The sequence below is a fragment of the Cavia porcellus genome, unplaced genomic scaffold (assembly GCF_034190915.1).
Source record: "Cavia porcellus strain 051 isolate PalLab524CR breed Dunkin Hartley unplaced genomic scaffold, mCavPor4.1 scaffold_21, whole genome shotgun sequence".
In the NCBI taxonomy this organism is placed as follows: Eukaryota; Metazoa; Chordata; class Mammalia; order Rodentia; family Caviidae; genus Cavia; species Cavia porcellus.
In genome coordinates, this window is record NW_026947504.1 from 31,869,931 (window position 1) to 31,885,194 (window position 15,264).

The 15,264-nt window shown below is 50.7% G+C and overlaps 1 protein-coding gene across 7 annotated transcripts in view; it reads right to left on the minus strand.

Moving 5' to 3' along the window:
* Positions 1-15,264, minus strand: part of Spata13 (spermatogenesis associated 13) — a 289,653-nt gene that overhangs the window by 14,455 nt on the left and 259,934 nt on the right. For 6 of the 7 annotated variants that reach the window (XM_063232518.1, XM_063232520.1, XM_063232521.1 and 3 more), the window contains one exon: positions 1,595-1,731. In XM_063232518.1, the coding sequence (XP_063088588.1) occupies positions 1,595-1,731 (137 nt within the window). Of the gene's footprint in view, positions 1-1,594; positions 1,732-13,107; positions 13,694-15,264 lie in introns of those variants that run through there. The other variant, XM_063232524.1, reaches the window with a different exon arrangement.

Below are 15,264 nucleotides of genomic sequence, written 5' to 3' on the forward strand. Positions count from 1 at the left end.
TCTGTGGGCTTATAACCCCTAAACCCATCACAACCTGAAAATATTCTACACTGAAATTGCATTTATAACACGTTTAACCTCAAGCTTAGGTAGCCAGTGATAAATATACTCGGGATGTGCCTATTATCCTGCAGTTGGACAAAATTATCTAACAAAAAACCTACTTTATTTTTTATTCTTTCATTTATTTGATTTTTTGGAGACAAGGTCTTACAAGTTCAGGCTGGCCTTGATCTTATGGTGATTCTCCTGCCTCAGCCTCCCAAGTGCTGGGATGCCAGGCATGTGCCACTATGCCTGCCTTGAACCCTACTTTATAAGAAAGTGTTGGAATAGCTCACATCACTGATTAAATACTGCTCCCAAAGCAAAAAACAGAATGGTTGTTCTGTCTGTAGCCCCAGAAAGGATAATATTCAAAGTACAATTTCTATGAGATGTGTGAGTGTCGCTTTGTCTATGGTAAAATAAGAAAAGTGTAAGTTGCACCACGAGGCGACTGTATAAATACCTCCTTTAACAGATTAGTTACTAAAAACTTGAATGTCTGTAACATTCACTAAAATGGTTTCTGACCAGCTAGACCAGCTGTTGCGGAGCAGAGCGCTCCTAACATCATGTACACGTCATTGCAGGTCCCTCCCATCTTCACTCAGGCTGGGCAGTCACATGCTAGTCCCTAACTGAACGTCAGAGCTTGCGCACTGAAGAGAGCGCAGCAGGATCCGGGACAGTGGACAGCTGGTGAAAGCCACGAGCAGACGCTGCTCATCTCTCTCAGGTGCAGAAGCAGAGGACTGACACTTCCTCTCCTGCCGGGACGCGGGCTCAGCATCTTTACCCAAACTGCTCAGGATCAGGAGTTTCCGTTTCAGAGTTTCCTGGCCTTGGGAACATTCCCATAGGCTTTACTGACTTAACATTCTTAATCCAGAACTCTAAACTAAAACCTGAAACTCCGAATGCCTTGACGTTGCTCACATTTACGGATTTTGGAGCACTGTGACTCTGGATTTTCTGTTGGGGGGCCGGGGTGTGTGTCACGTGACACAGTGAAGCCTGGTGACCTCAGTGATGATGCTGACTGGCTGAAGTCATACTCTGTGTAAGAACACAGAAGCTGCAGCTGCCTCCTGGGAAGATTTCCATGACAAAGGCTAGAGCCGCAGTGTGTGGGAGAAAGAACGCCAGAGCGGGGTGAGAAACACCTGGCTAATTCCACGTTCCCCTTTGCCCGCAGGGTTGACTCTCTTCGCCTTTGGGCATTTATTAGGATGCAGATGGTAACATTGATCTTTTAGATCAGCTGTAAGAGCATATGATCCAACGAAAGGGAGAGCACGGCAGAGACTGAAAGGGAAGCCCTGACACCAAGGACTGCTGCTCCTGTTCCCGAGGGATGTGCATCTGCAGCTGCACAGGTCAGCCACAGGATTTCTCTCCACAGCGCCAGAAAGCCACAGTGCTGTTCTTACAGGGGCTCCAGGATATGGGATACACTTCAAAAAAAACAAGCCAATGGCGAGGTCTCAAAAGTAGCTCTGGTCCCTGAAAAGTGGGTGCTAGTGGGTGGTGTCACACAGGGTTCCAGTACCTCGTTGATGGCCAGCTGCTCCCCTCCTGGCTGTAGGTACCGAGGGTTGGCCTGGCAGAGCTCCTCATAGCTGAAGTCCTCCTCGCTGCCATTGTCATCCACTAAGGCAGAGGACTCGGTGCCTCCGTCTGAAGAAACTACAAGAAAAGAGAAGGCACGGTTTAAGACACAGCTGGCAGGAAGGACGCGGTGGTGCGCGTCTGTGGTCCTAGCCACTTGGAGGCTGAGGCAGGAGGCCTGTGACGTGTGAAGCCAACACTGGAAGTGTAGTGACATTCTATCTAAAAATAAGAGGCAGAGGCACGGGGATGCCAGCTGCCAGGCCTTGGGCTCACTCCTGCAAAGCGGGGATTTCATGAGAGAGAACAAGTGACCTCTGATAACACGTTCCCTCCCCAGCGACAAGCCTAATCATTACCCTGCTCAGAACAAGAAACCAGTAAGCAGTGTCTCCTGACACATGAATCTGCAGTTAACAGCTGATGTGCAGAGGAACTGGAGCTAAGTGTTTGTTATGTCGCGGCGCACTGAGGACATGATGTAATTGTGAGTCAGGTGAGGGAATTACAGGTGATTTTGTGGGAAATCTGCGCTCCCACTCCAACATAAAAAATACCTGAGGCTAAGAAAATCAAATTTTAATCCCTTCGAAAACATCCTTTCTGCCAGGCTGGTGGCACACATCTTCGATCCTTGCACTTGGGAGGCTGAAGCAGGAGAGTCGCTGCAAGTTCGAGGCCAGCCTGGACCACATAGTGAGACCTTGTCTCAAAAAAAAAAAAGAAAAAAAAAAAATCCTGCCTCCGTCTGAAGGTCACAGTACTACCAAAGGGCTTCAACGTGATCATCCACGGGTGAAAACGTGTAGCCATTCGTCCACGTGAGGAAGGCTTGAACGCTCGTTACAGGTTAGTGGTCACGTGGCACCTGCACCCCCATGAAACATGTTGGCAGAGCTTTTTCACTGGCCACCCTGGGGTTCCTACTTCTCCCCGGGGACCAGGCCCTGCTCGCTCCATGGTGCTGACTACCACTAGGCAGACATGTTTGGCTCAGCACGAGGACTGCCAGGTGCTGGGGACGCAGGCTAAACAAAGGGCAGAGTTTCCTCCCTAAGGGGCAACGGCCGAACTCTGGTGAGAGAGAATACAACCCGTTCTGAAGACTCAAGCCGGAAACTGGGACATACAGTGAGCAAGCATCCCAGGAAGGGGCCCTGGGTTTTACACGGGAAGAATATTTCCAAGCGAGCTCAGGAGTTGCTCTGTGGAAAGGGCAGCTGTCTGCTCCTGACGCCAGCAGCGAAAAGCAGCAGCACTCGAGCAAACGCCAGGTGGACAACAGCACAGAAGCTTCACGGCCTGTGGGTTCCCTTAGCCCGAAGCATATTGGTGGGGAACTCCAGCAATAAAGGAGTCACAAATTCTGAGTAACATTTACTGCAGTATGGTGTAACTGTTCTTAATCTCTTACTGTGCGTAATTTACAAACTGAATGCTCTCATGGATCTGTATGTACACACAGGTACCAACTGGGGGTAGTGGCTGGTACCCCTTGTCCGTTGTGGGGAGACGGGCAGATCAGGATGAGGGCACACTGGAGAACCCACAGGGCCTGGGCCAGCCAGGGGTGCAGGACTGAGTCAGTCAAGGGGCTGCAACTCTGACCTTGCAGACATGGAGCACTGGAGCCAGGCTGACCCCAGCCCTGCCCCTTGCAGGCATGGAACTCAACCGTGACAGGTCTCAGAGATTCATGTCTGCCTTTCTTTTTTAAGAATGAAGTGACAGAGCCTGTGTTGTTTCCTAACATCAACACAGGGCTGGGACTCAGTAAGATGGTCACTGTGCTGATGGCAGGGCCAGTGGCTGCGGAAAAAGGACGCTGCCATGACCTGGAGGAAGGGCAGTGGGGGCAGGGTGAGGGCTGCAGAGGGAGGGAGGCTCAGCACCGGGAAGGCAGTGGGACTGTAGCCCAAGGACGCTGGGGAGGTGCAGATAACCCTGGGCGCTCCAGAGGACGGGTGAGCAAGGTTTCAGAGGTCCTGAGTTTCTGAGAGGGCTAACAGTGGGAGGTCAGGGGATCAGCCGTGTGGCAGCAAGGACGAAGGCCTGGGTGGAGACAGCCATGGACAGCATGCTCCCGCTCCTGCCTACACTGCTTATACTCAGATAGCTCCTGCAGGTCTCAGCGGGACTGGCCCATGCCAGGAGCCGCACAGACCCTGCCATCCCTGCCTCCTGGGTGCATTCTCCTGCCCCTCGCCCCGAAATGCTTCAGCCATCCAGAGCCCCGAGTTCTTACATGGAAAAAAGGAAACACACTGGCCAGGATGGGCAGCAGAGGGGATAATGACCTCTGTGACCAGCACGTGTGTGACTGTAAGCCACGCACTGTGGTCTTAGGTTTTCCTCAGCCAACACAGACAGGATCGTGATTAGGATGAAAACCACAGATGCATGGTGCATCGAATCAGATGGCGGGGAGACAGTAAGGAGACTGAGGGGTCACTTGGCCAGCTGAAGCCATCCCATCCTGCCGGGCTCAGTGGCGCCCTGTCCAGACAAGTCTGCACACAGCCCAGCTGCCTTCCTACAGCTGGGGTCCTGGCATCTGGAAATGCTGTAGCATTAGCTGCACTAGCCACCTCTCCAGATCCCTCCTGTGAGTGTAGAGAGCCAGATGTGCACAGTAGGCTGTCACCCCGGGACCCACAGTGCGCCTGCCTGGAGGAGCCAGTGGCCTTAGATGTGCTGAGGACCATGTGGTCAGGTTCGTGCTTTTAGAGTGGACCAAACTGGGATTCCAGGTTCTGACCCATGGTGCCGGATACCTTCTCACCACCTTGCTTCCCTCCTATCCCCACTCCGGTCTCACTCAGAGGCCAGGGCTGGGGGCAAAAGTGAGTGCGCTACAGGGAGGCTGTGTCCAGAGGTCTGTGCACAGGGCCACGAAGCAGAAGGGAGAGGTCCAGAGCCCCAGCACCCAGCTTCTTCTTTCAGCCAGCTGTGAACTGGCACTGCCTGGCACCAACAGTGTCCACTGATCACATTTCAGTCATGGCTGAGCTAGGAAAAGCAGCTCGGTAAAATGCAGGCACCTGGGCCTCACACCCAGAGCACAGACCAAAATGACATTTTCTTCCCCAAAAGAACTATTTGGCAACATCTGCCCAGTGAGAATGCCACCTTCTGATCAGACTGTTTCTATGAAAATGGGTAAAAAATAAATAAATAAAGGGGAAAAAAGTCAGCCAGCAATGATCACTTTGTAGGAGTCTGATGAGAAGGGGACCCCACGGGAAGGCTGAACTCGACAGGAGACTCTGGGCAGAGGCACGGAGCTGGACTCGGGGTGTCTGTGGTCCTACCCCGGGGACTCAAGAGAACAGAAGGTCTCAGGAGGAGCTTCAGCTAGGACGTCCACCAGTGCTGTTGCCACAAGACTGTCAAGCGGTCCCTACCGGGGAGGGCCTGGGTGCAAGAATGAGGAAAAGCTAGGTCCTCTGTTGCAAAATCACCTAGGTAGGTACAATCGAAGATGATGGGCTAGAAGCAAAGAATATGCTAGCAGCTCTGACCTGATGTGTATGATATACACATGCACACAGCAGGGAATCCTGCAGATACTATGGTTACTGTCAAATGACAGCAACACTTATTTAAAAAAGCAAACCAACAACAAGGCAACTAAATGTCCCAGCTTCATTATCTTCCTAGCTAAATGACCCTGGTACAAGTCACTCTTTTAATGTCAGTTTTCCTATCTGTGAGATGGGAGGAAGCCCACATGTTTTATGCAGTTGGAGGTCATGATACCTGGCTTTTACACCCCAGTGTGTGGCCAGCAGTAGCCGTGAACCCACAGCCTCCTGGAGGCATGCTACTCCAGTCTGAACCACCCGCTCGGCAGGGACTCACACCGGCTGCCCATCCCTAGGTCAGACTGTGTCGCTCCTCTGCTGAAAACCAGCCTCCCCGGCCCAGCTGCGGACATGTGCTGTCCCCCTCTACTCCTCCCTGGCACTTTGCTTGCGTCCTGCACTTGTCTCCTTCTTGCCAGCCAGTACCCCAGCCCATCTACAGCTGACCTCTCACCCCACCCCACTGTCCTTCCTGGTTCATTATTCTCCACTGCAACTGTAACCATCAAATATGTTTCATTCATTGTCTGTCCAGAATACGTTCCCTAATGCACCAATTCTGATTTGACTTACTGTTAACTGCACTGTATCTACTAGACAAGCACAGGACAATGGTGCCATCCCATTACAGTGGAGCTGAAGAATTCCTTGCATAAAATATTTGTACTGTGCTTTTCCTATGCTTAGATATACAAACACTTCCACTGTGCTGTACCTGCTCATAGGACCCAGCACAAAGCACTCGTGCAGGTTCACAGCCTGGAGCAATCACCTGGATGTGCAGCAGCTAGACACTCACCCTGTGACTGCCTAGCAACGCGCTTCTTGGAGCAGGTCTGCAGGGGGAAGGTGGCTGCAGGGATACTGACCCGCAACAGCTGGGGGCTGGGGCGCCTGGGGTCCCAGGATGAAGCTGCACGACCTTTTCTTTTCTTTTGAGCGTGAGATCTCAGTTTAGTTTAGTTCCTTTCTAACTTCTTGTACCCCCTGAATGTGTAAGAGGTGAGAAACCATCTTTAAGGATGGTTTGTAAATCCTTAACAGTAATCATTACTGGTTTGCTGTGGGCTCCCATGAAACGATGGCCTGTGAAGGTTGGCTGATCTGATTAGAAGTGCAGGATATTCTTTTATGGGTGCTGGTGATGTGCCGGGCACTAGTCTGGACCTCGTGAGCTCAGATGCCTACGCAATCTTCAGTCTTCAGAGCAGTACTGCATGGTGGGCCCTGTCACCGGGAAAGGAAGCAGCCCCGCCCACCACTATCTCCTCCACTCAGCCCCACCTCTTCCTACAAGGCTTCTGTGATTAGTAACTTTTTGGTCTGTTGCAAGAATAACTCCTCAACAGACCCTAAACACATGTTACACCAGAGCTTCGGGATTTGTACATTCTGGAGAGTAGGGGTAATTGTCAGTTTTGTCTGTGATAATCAGTCCTCTTCTGAGCTCTGTTTCCTAGCCCTGCTCCCTGTTCTAAGAGGTGCAGTTCGATTTAATTCTTTCCTTTGATGACCTTAAGTGTATTCCTAATCTCAAGTGCTTTCCCAGTTAACCAGTCCTTGTGTCCCTGACACACAAACACATGTACACATACATATTTTTGTTTGTTTTGAGACAGTTCAGACAGGTTTTGAACTGGTGGTGATCCTTCTGTCTCAGCTGCCCCAGTGCGAGGACGCCATGTCTGTTCTATATTTTAAGTGTGCTTTGCAGGGTTGGGCTTTCTAGTGTGTCTAGGTGAGAGGGATTTTAGGTGTTTTATTTCGAAGCGGTATCCGAGTCTAATCCAGTGTGCTGTTTTTTCCTTTTGGGGGTGGTGGCAGCGGTGGTTCTTGGGACTGAACCCCGAGCTTTGCATTGAAATACATCATAATACTGTTCATTTCTGAGACAGGTTTTGCTACGTTGCCCACACTGGCCTTGAAATTGTAATCCTCTTGCCGCAGCCTCTCGAGTGCTACACTTAAGAAGTGTGTACGATCACAAACATGGGTGACAAGACTGCCCCACACTGAAATCTCAGAACCCCAAATTCCTAGTCTCATCAGCATGACAGCAGCCAGGGTCCTCCTGGAAAGCTCTTGTCAAAGCTCGGCCACGTCAGGGAAAAGTACCCTTACCCCCAAAAGCTCTGCAAACCCATGGTGGCCTGCCCATCCCACACAGCACTGCCACTGAGCGTGTAACACACACACTCTAGCCTGGTCATCACGGCCAACTGTCCCCTCTGCACTTCTTCCAGCTGAGGATGGATCCCAAAGGTGAATTCTGACAGGAGATGTCACAGCGCCCACACACAGTGCTACGTTTCTATGGACAGCCTCTGTGTACACTGACACAGGCCCAGGCCTGGGTACCCTCCCACTCCTTCCCAAGGATGGGCCACAGGTGTCTTTCTCATTTTCCTTTATTCTGAACACTAAGAGACAGACTTTAACAGCAGAGGCCTGAGCCAGGTGTGGTGGTGCACACCTGTCACCCAGTACTCTAGAGGCTGGAGGAGGAGGGTGTGTCACAAGCCTGAGCGCTTATCAACTTGGCAAGACCCTGTCTCAGAATTAGAAAGGTGTGGGGATATAGCTCAGTGCAAAGGGCCTGGACTCGGTCTCTAGCACACACACACACACACACACACACACACACGTACACACGCATGCCCTCCCCTCCATGCGACTTTGGACAGAGTCCCTGTGAGGCCACCTGAGGGGCAATGACAGGGTGGACACCTTTGTCAGATCAATGGAAGGTGAGCACTAGCCCAAGGCGAACAGCTTCACAAGCAAAGCTGGGCTGGAGTAGCAGGCAGTGAGCCGCTTCCAGGGCCTCTCTGCCACTGGCTTATGCAGCACCCTTCCCAGCCAGCAGCCACTCGGGGCTTTCCCTCCCCCAGCTTGGGAAATTCCCACACTTGGAGTAATCTGTTAAAACACGCATTCACAAAACCTCCTGCTGGTCTGACTTCCTCAGGGCTGAGACCAGCCACTCTGGCTTCCTGGCACAAAATGGAAGCAACTGCACATCAGGCAGCTGTGCTCTGAGTCCTAAGTGGCTCTGCTGCTCTGGGGCCTGGGGGCCCATCCACGGACATGCATGGGGACCACAGATCCAGGCCACCTAGGGCTTCCCGGACACTCAGGGTCTGGGTTCCCAATCAGAACAGTAAAGACCCTGCCCTCCCCAGGTCCAAACTGGGGCCAGGGGTGGGGATCTGCTCAGAATTTGTTCTTGGAAGAGACTCCCCAAGGTCCGGAGACCTGGCCGGATGTGGGCCCCAGTGGACTGTGGCTTACCCAATAGGGAGGCTTGTCTGGTTTGCCGTGAGAAGTGCATTTTTGTTGCCTGCTCATGCAGCAGGCAACAGCGTCAGGGCAAAGGAACCCGACAGCGCCGGAGGGCTCTGCTTTGGCCACGTGGCACCCGCAATGTGCTGTGCAGTGAGAAGAGAAAATGCTTTCTCTCTGGGGCAGCCTCCCCTCCCAAAATGGCTGATGGATTCCGAATCCTTCTTTAAACTTGCAGTGGCTGCATCTGAATAGTGCAGTCCCCGAGCTTTCCTAGCTCTCCTCCGTTGTTCGCTCCTCCCCTGCAGTAACCACTGCTATCTCCCAAGTTCTAGGAACACGTCCAAACAACGTTTTCCAAAATAACTGTCGCGCCTTAGCCACCTTATTTTTGACAAAGGTGCCAAACACCTTCTTCACTGGAAGCAAAATAGCCTCTTCAATAAATGGTGCTGGAAAAACTGGCTCTCCATACGCCGAAGACCAAAACTATACTCATGTATCTCATCATGTACTAAACTAAAATCCAAATGGATCAAAGATCTAAACGTAAAAACAGAAACATTAAATCTGCTAGAAGACAGAACAGACAAAACTCTTGAAGACACTGGTGTAGGCAAAGACTTTATAAGCAAAACCCCACAACTGGACAGAACAATCACAAAGAATCAGTGATTGGAATCTCATTAAAAAGTTTTCACACAATGAAAGAAACCATCAACAGAGTGAAGAGACAACCCACAGTGTGGGGACAAATGGTTGCCTGCTGTTCCTCAAAGGACTGCTATTTAGAATCTATAAAGAACTCACCACTTCTCCCCTCCCCAATTTAAAGATCTAACCCAAAAATGGGCATTTGAAATGAATAGACACTTCTCAGGTGATGTAGTAATGGCAAATAAACACATGAAAAAAGTTCAATATCACTGATCATTCAAATTAAAACAACACTGAGACTCCATCTCACCCTAGAAAGAATAGCTGTTATCAAGAGATCAACCAACAGCAAATGCTGGTGGAGCTGTGGGGAAAAAGGAGCCCTTCTTCTTCTCCACCGCTGGTGGGAGTGTAGACTGGTGCAACCACTGTGGAAATCAGCACACATGGAGATTCTTCAAAAAGCTAAAACTAGAGATTCCTTTTGACCCAGCTAATCCCCTTCTTGGTATCTTTCTGAAATAATTAAAAGCATCAAACCACAGCCATACATATACATGGATGTTCACAGCAGCACAGTATATAATAGTTAAATCTGGGAACAGACCAGATGCACATCGTCAGATGAATGGATAGGAAGATGTGGTTTTTTATATACAAAGAAGTACTACTCTTGCATAAATAGGATAAGCTGGAGACACCTACAGCTAAATGGATGCACCTTGAGGCCATACTCTTAAGTGAAGTAAATTGGACACGTGTAAATTCCATATTGTTTCTCGTGAAAAACCAAAAGTATAAATAACCCAAATGTACATTAGATATTTGAAATGGGAAGAAAATGTTAAAGTGGGAAGGGGAACGGGAAAGGAAGGGAAGAGAAAAAAATGATGGGAAAAGAAAGGTAGAATGGAAATAAAGTTTTTGTACCTAAGGAGGGGAGGAGGGTGGGAAGCAGGGTAGGGGAACAGGAAATAAACTGCGCCCATCATGTGTGTGTTCTAGTTATCCAAGTCAGCTGTCCATGTCTGTCTGTCTCATATCAACTCCCTCCCCATACCCGTGTACGGCCCAGGGAAGGCACACTTATTAGTCTATGCCAGCCAACTGATCTCCTCAAACTCCAGAATATAAAACGCCTTCGCAAGTCTCTGTGTCCAATCCAGACTTACGCCATTCTTCATAAAGAGCATTTCTGAGACTTCTGAACATACTGACCAAAAGGCCCCTAAAATGGACATGCTTATCCTCCACAGGGTCTATGAGTTGTTTTTTCTTTTTCTTCTCTTCTCTTTCTCTCTTTCTTTCCTGCACTGCTGGGGATTGAACCCAGGGCTTTCACACTGAACTACACCCCCAGGCCTTTTTCATCTTGAGACGGGGTCTCACTATGTTACTGAATTGGCCAGGCTGGGCTCCAACTTGCAGTTCTTCTGCCTCAGCCTCCCAGAGTGGTGGGATTACAGGTGTGCACCACCACATCCAACTTTCAGAATCTCTAAAAAATAAATTCCAATGTACATAGCTTCATGGGGCATTCAACATGGGGCCACGTCACCTATGGCTGCTCAGAGCTGAGAGCAGCGAATTATATCACAACTAAGCCTAACTCATTCCAAAGCCTGAAAATGGACTCTTTCTACACATGATTTTAGAAGTTTTTTAACTTAAGCAAATAAGCCACCAGTGAATTATTTCCTCCTTTCAATTTAAAATCAGTGTTTGCCCTCATAATGTTCTAGATCCTTTAGAAAAGTCTGACTGAGCTCATCTGTCCAGTGATGACCCTGAGGACCCTGCAGGGAGAGAGGTCTGGACAGGGGCTGCCTGTGGTTCTCCCTGGGGCTCCCTTTTCATTCCTCAGGGGGCTGCTGCTCTGCCCTGGGTTTCTGGCTTTGACAGTGGTTCCTCCCATTTATCCAGTCTCACTGACACCTAGGACTGGCCGGAAGCCCTCTCTCTCAGGTCCCACTGCACTGCTCCTCCCAGCTCTGGGGCTGGACCATGAAGCAGGAGCCAGACGGGGGACCAGCTCACCACCAGCTCTGGTTGTGCACAGGCAGCTGCCTGCACCTCCTGTAGACCATTTCTTGCGAGTGCGTGAGCTCCTTGAATTACCAGGGTCCCCTCACCCAGAAGAACCGGGCTCAGCCATGATACCACGAGGGTGGATGGAGACCAGGGATATCTGGATTGGCCTGGGCCTCACTTAGCTCACACTGATGGCCAGGATGGAGGGCCCTGCCCTGGTCCACCTGCAGGGTGCAATCACACCTGCTTCCTGGCCTTCTGTCTCATGTGGGTGCGAGACCACACACTTGGGAACCCACTTGGGGGACTCAGCACAGGAAGGCCATGGTTACCAGCTCTTCACAGCAGGCCATGCCATGGAGCTCCTCGCTCCCCACAGCAGTGCTGGCACAGGGACAGGGGGCCCCAGCTCTGTAGTGTGCATGGCCCGATGAGGGTGGGGAGGGGCTGCAACTCCGTTTTGTCTTACGGAGACCGGGTCTCACTGTGTAGCTTGCCTTGGCACAGGTGGAGGAGCATTCCCCTCAGAACTTGGCCCCGGGCACTGAAGTGTGGAGGGAGGCGGGGTAAGTACCATCCCGGAGACCGGAGGGTGGCAGGGACACTTTCTCCAGCCTTCCTCCTGGGCAGCTCCTCCACACCCTCTCTGGGTGCCCCAGTGGCGCCCTGGCAGACTGTGGCACTGCTGAGCTGTCGCTCCAGTGAGAGCGCAGCCGCAGTCAAGCCCATCCTACGTTCCCAATGCAGACACTGGGGGAGGGGCGGCGGCGCTCCTGTGTGTGAAGCCTGGCTACTGCAATGGGACAGACACTGCTCTGGGCCCATCCTCTGCCAGAGGCGGAAGCCGTAACCACATCCCTGGGGCCGGCTGAGAACCCAATTGAAAGGAGGAAGAACACACAGCATAAAAAGCATCACTCTGACAGCCCCAGCCTGCCTTCAGGGGCCACTCATGAATCCCAGTCATCCAGTCAAGTTACTGGCATCTCTCATGCAAAACCAGAGTGGAGCTCTGTGCTTCAGACTTACCCATGTGGCCCTCTGTACCCACACACAGGCAAAATTCTTCCTGGGAAGTTTTTTTTCTTTTTCTCTTTCTTTGGGACCAGGGATCAGACTCAATCTCGAGCTTGCCAAGCAGGCGCTTATGCCACTGAGCCAAAACCCGAGCCTGAAGTTTTTCTTTTCTTTTAAAAATATGTGACTTGCTAGTACAGCACATAACATTTCTTTCACATTTAAATAGGACTCAGTCCCATGACAGTACTCACAAAAATGTTAAAAAATAAAAGTGAGATAAGCCACAATGAGATAACCGAATCCTAGGTAGTACCACTTGAGGGGTGCACGGCATTCTTGAAAAATCACTTTACTGCCTTCAGTGCTGTTCCTCTTAAATTAGCTGGGAACACTTTATATCTCCCTACAATAACCTAAGAATAAAATATATTCTATACGAATGAAATGTAAGCAAAACCCAGACCTCACTGCTTTTAAAGGATAGCCCAAGCTAGGCTTGGTGAACCATGACTATAATCCCAGCCCTGTAGAGGCTGGAGCAGCAGAGCTGTAAGTTCAAATGCATTCAGTGAAATCCTGGCTCAAAAACAAAACAAAACAAAACAAAACAACAAAAATAGTCAACAACAACAGAGACAGAGAGAGAGCGAGACAGACAGACAGAGAGGAAAGCAAGCCAGCAAGCTGTTACACCTCCCTGAGAAGGCCCTGGGCTCACCCCAAATACTTGCCCCCCTCCAAGTCCACACTTGACTCTCACAGTGCTCTCTTCGTCCACAGCTCCCCTGAGCTCCCTGTTGTGGGAGGAATGAGCTTTCCTGCATACTGATCCTGATGAAAGCAGCAGAGGAAGGAGCAGCCCCGGTGCCTGCTTACATACCCACATGAAGGCTTTCCAGGCTCCAGAATCTTGCTATCTCCTCTCGGGCTACCATCCTTCCACCCGAGGAATAGCAACTTGAAAGCCTGGCTGCCCTCGGGAACCTGGCCCCAGCACAGCACTGAGAGCAGCTGGGCTGGCCGTTCCGGAACTGCAGAAACCGCTTATTCACTGCCTGGGCTCTGTGCACCCCGCGAGAGCCTGCCCAGAAGCTGACAGCCGGCCTCTGTGAGCCAGGCACTTCTGGGAGGAAGCTGCACTGCAAAGCCTGTGCTCCACACACAGCAGCTCACGGCTTCGGTGTGCAGACGTCGTGGCACCACACTGGCTGCTCTGACTGCAGCCTTAGAAGTTGGGCTACACTCCCAGCAGGCTGCTCCTAATGCTTCTGTTTCATGAGAGAAAAGCACACGGGTCAGTCAGTTCAAAAGTGGAGTTGGGATTTCCCAGCATGGTATGACAAAAATTTGAGCTATGAGTTGCATTATGCTAACTGTAAGCTTATGAACTCCCTATCAAAGAGGGCTTTTTGTTTAAAAAACCATGCATGTAAATAAATGTGTGTATATCCTAAGCCATGGAAAGTAACACGTGGATGGGTTACTATGTACAGTGCATCTGTTTCAAATCAGTTCTCTCTGATTACATTACGAGCTATTTTTACTTCCTCTGTGTTTTCTGCATTTCCTAAATATGCTCCAATAAGCATGTCTTTAATACTCTGACAGGACAGTTTACAATGGGTTTCCTTCCATTTCTTTGTGACAGAAAGGCCCTGCAGACCTGATGACAAGGTCATCTCCTAATAAATGTAGCTGGAAAGCATTAACAATGATCAGCACCTAAGGTGCGTGCTTTACAGTGATGTGTCAGAAACCCCACACCAAAGCAGCAGCAGCAGCAGCAGCAGCAGCAGCAGCAGCAGCAGCAGCAGCAGACGTTTTTGGCTCTCTCCAAGTAACAGCCTCTGCCATTGCGAAGATGGCCCTGCCGGACAGACACTGGCCCTTGACACTGGACTTCCTAGTTTCCAGGCTGGCTTGCTCTTTCTTTTCTTGAGACAGGTTCTCACTATATCATCTGGGATGACCTGAACTCACTACATAGCTTGGGTTGGCCTAAAATTTGTGGTGATCTTCCTGCCTCAGCCTCCTGAGTGCTGAGATTACAGGCTTGTGCCACCATGCCTGATTCATTTCTTTAAAAGAAAGAAAGAAAAATCCAGAATAAAAGCAAAACACAGGCTGGGTCCGGCGGCACACAGCTGTAATCTTAGGACTCTGGGAGCCAAGGTAAAAGGACTGCAGGTCTGTGGCTCCGCAGACAGGCTATGATATAAAGTCCACCAAGTACACCCTGTGGAATACTGCTGCAAAGAATGTTCCCTGACCATGTCTGGAAAGCTGTTGTGTACGTGTCTACTTCTTGGACATCTGCAAGGGACATCAGTAATCACAGGCCTATGAGGTCCAGAGAGTGCATGATCTTGGTTGGCAGAGAACTTCTCTCTCTCATTTGACCACATGGCTTTCTCTTTACTGCAACACCTACTATTATCCCAAGAAAGCATCCTGTGGCTGGCCTGACCAGACTCAAGCCTGGACTCGCCTTCCCAGGACCCGATACACAGTCATCCCAAGGTGGGGAGCCCCGCTGCACGGGGCAGCTTGGGCTGTGCTCTTGGGCAGCCCATGCTAGGAGCCAGCTGAGGCGCTGCCCTCAAGCCTCTGGCCACTCTGCCAGTTCAGGAGCCATGAAGCTGTGGACAGCCAGGCCTGCTCCACTGAGAGGGGAAACTGCTGAGCACTGATGTCAGAGGCACCCACGGGAACCAGGTCTAGGCTCCTGCAGAAGGCAAGGGAAACCCAGTGCTTTTGTTTCCGAAAATGACTCATTTTCCCAAAGAAAAAGCTGCTGCAGTATTGCAGGAGTCCTCTGTCCGGTCTGCCATCAATCTGCACAGCGTTGGCAGAGGTGGCTGCCCCGAGGCTAGATGAGGAGCCTGGGAATTCAGGTCCTCTGACCAAAGGCACCTACAACAACAAACGGACCCCACAGTACAGTCAAGTCAAAGGGGCAAGAAGGGAAAAGAAAAAAATAAATGCAAGGCTATTTCAGTGAGTCATCTTTTCAAAGGACATTCACCCTTTGCCCAGC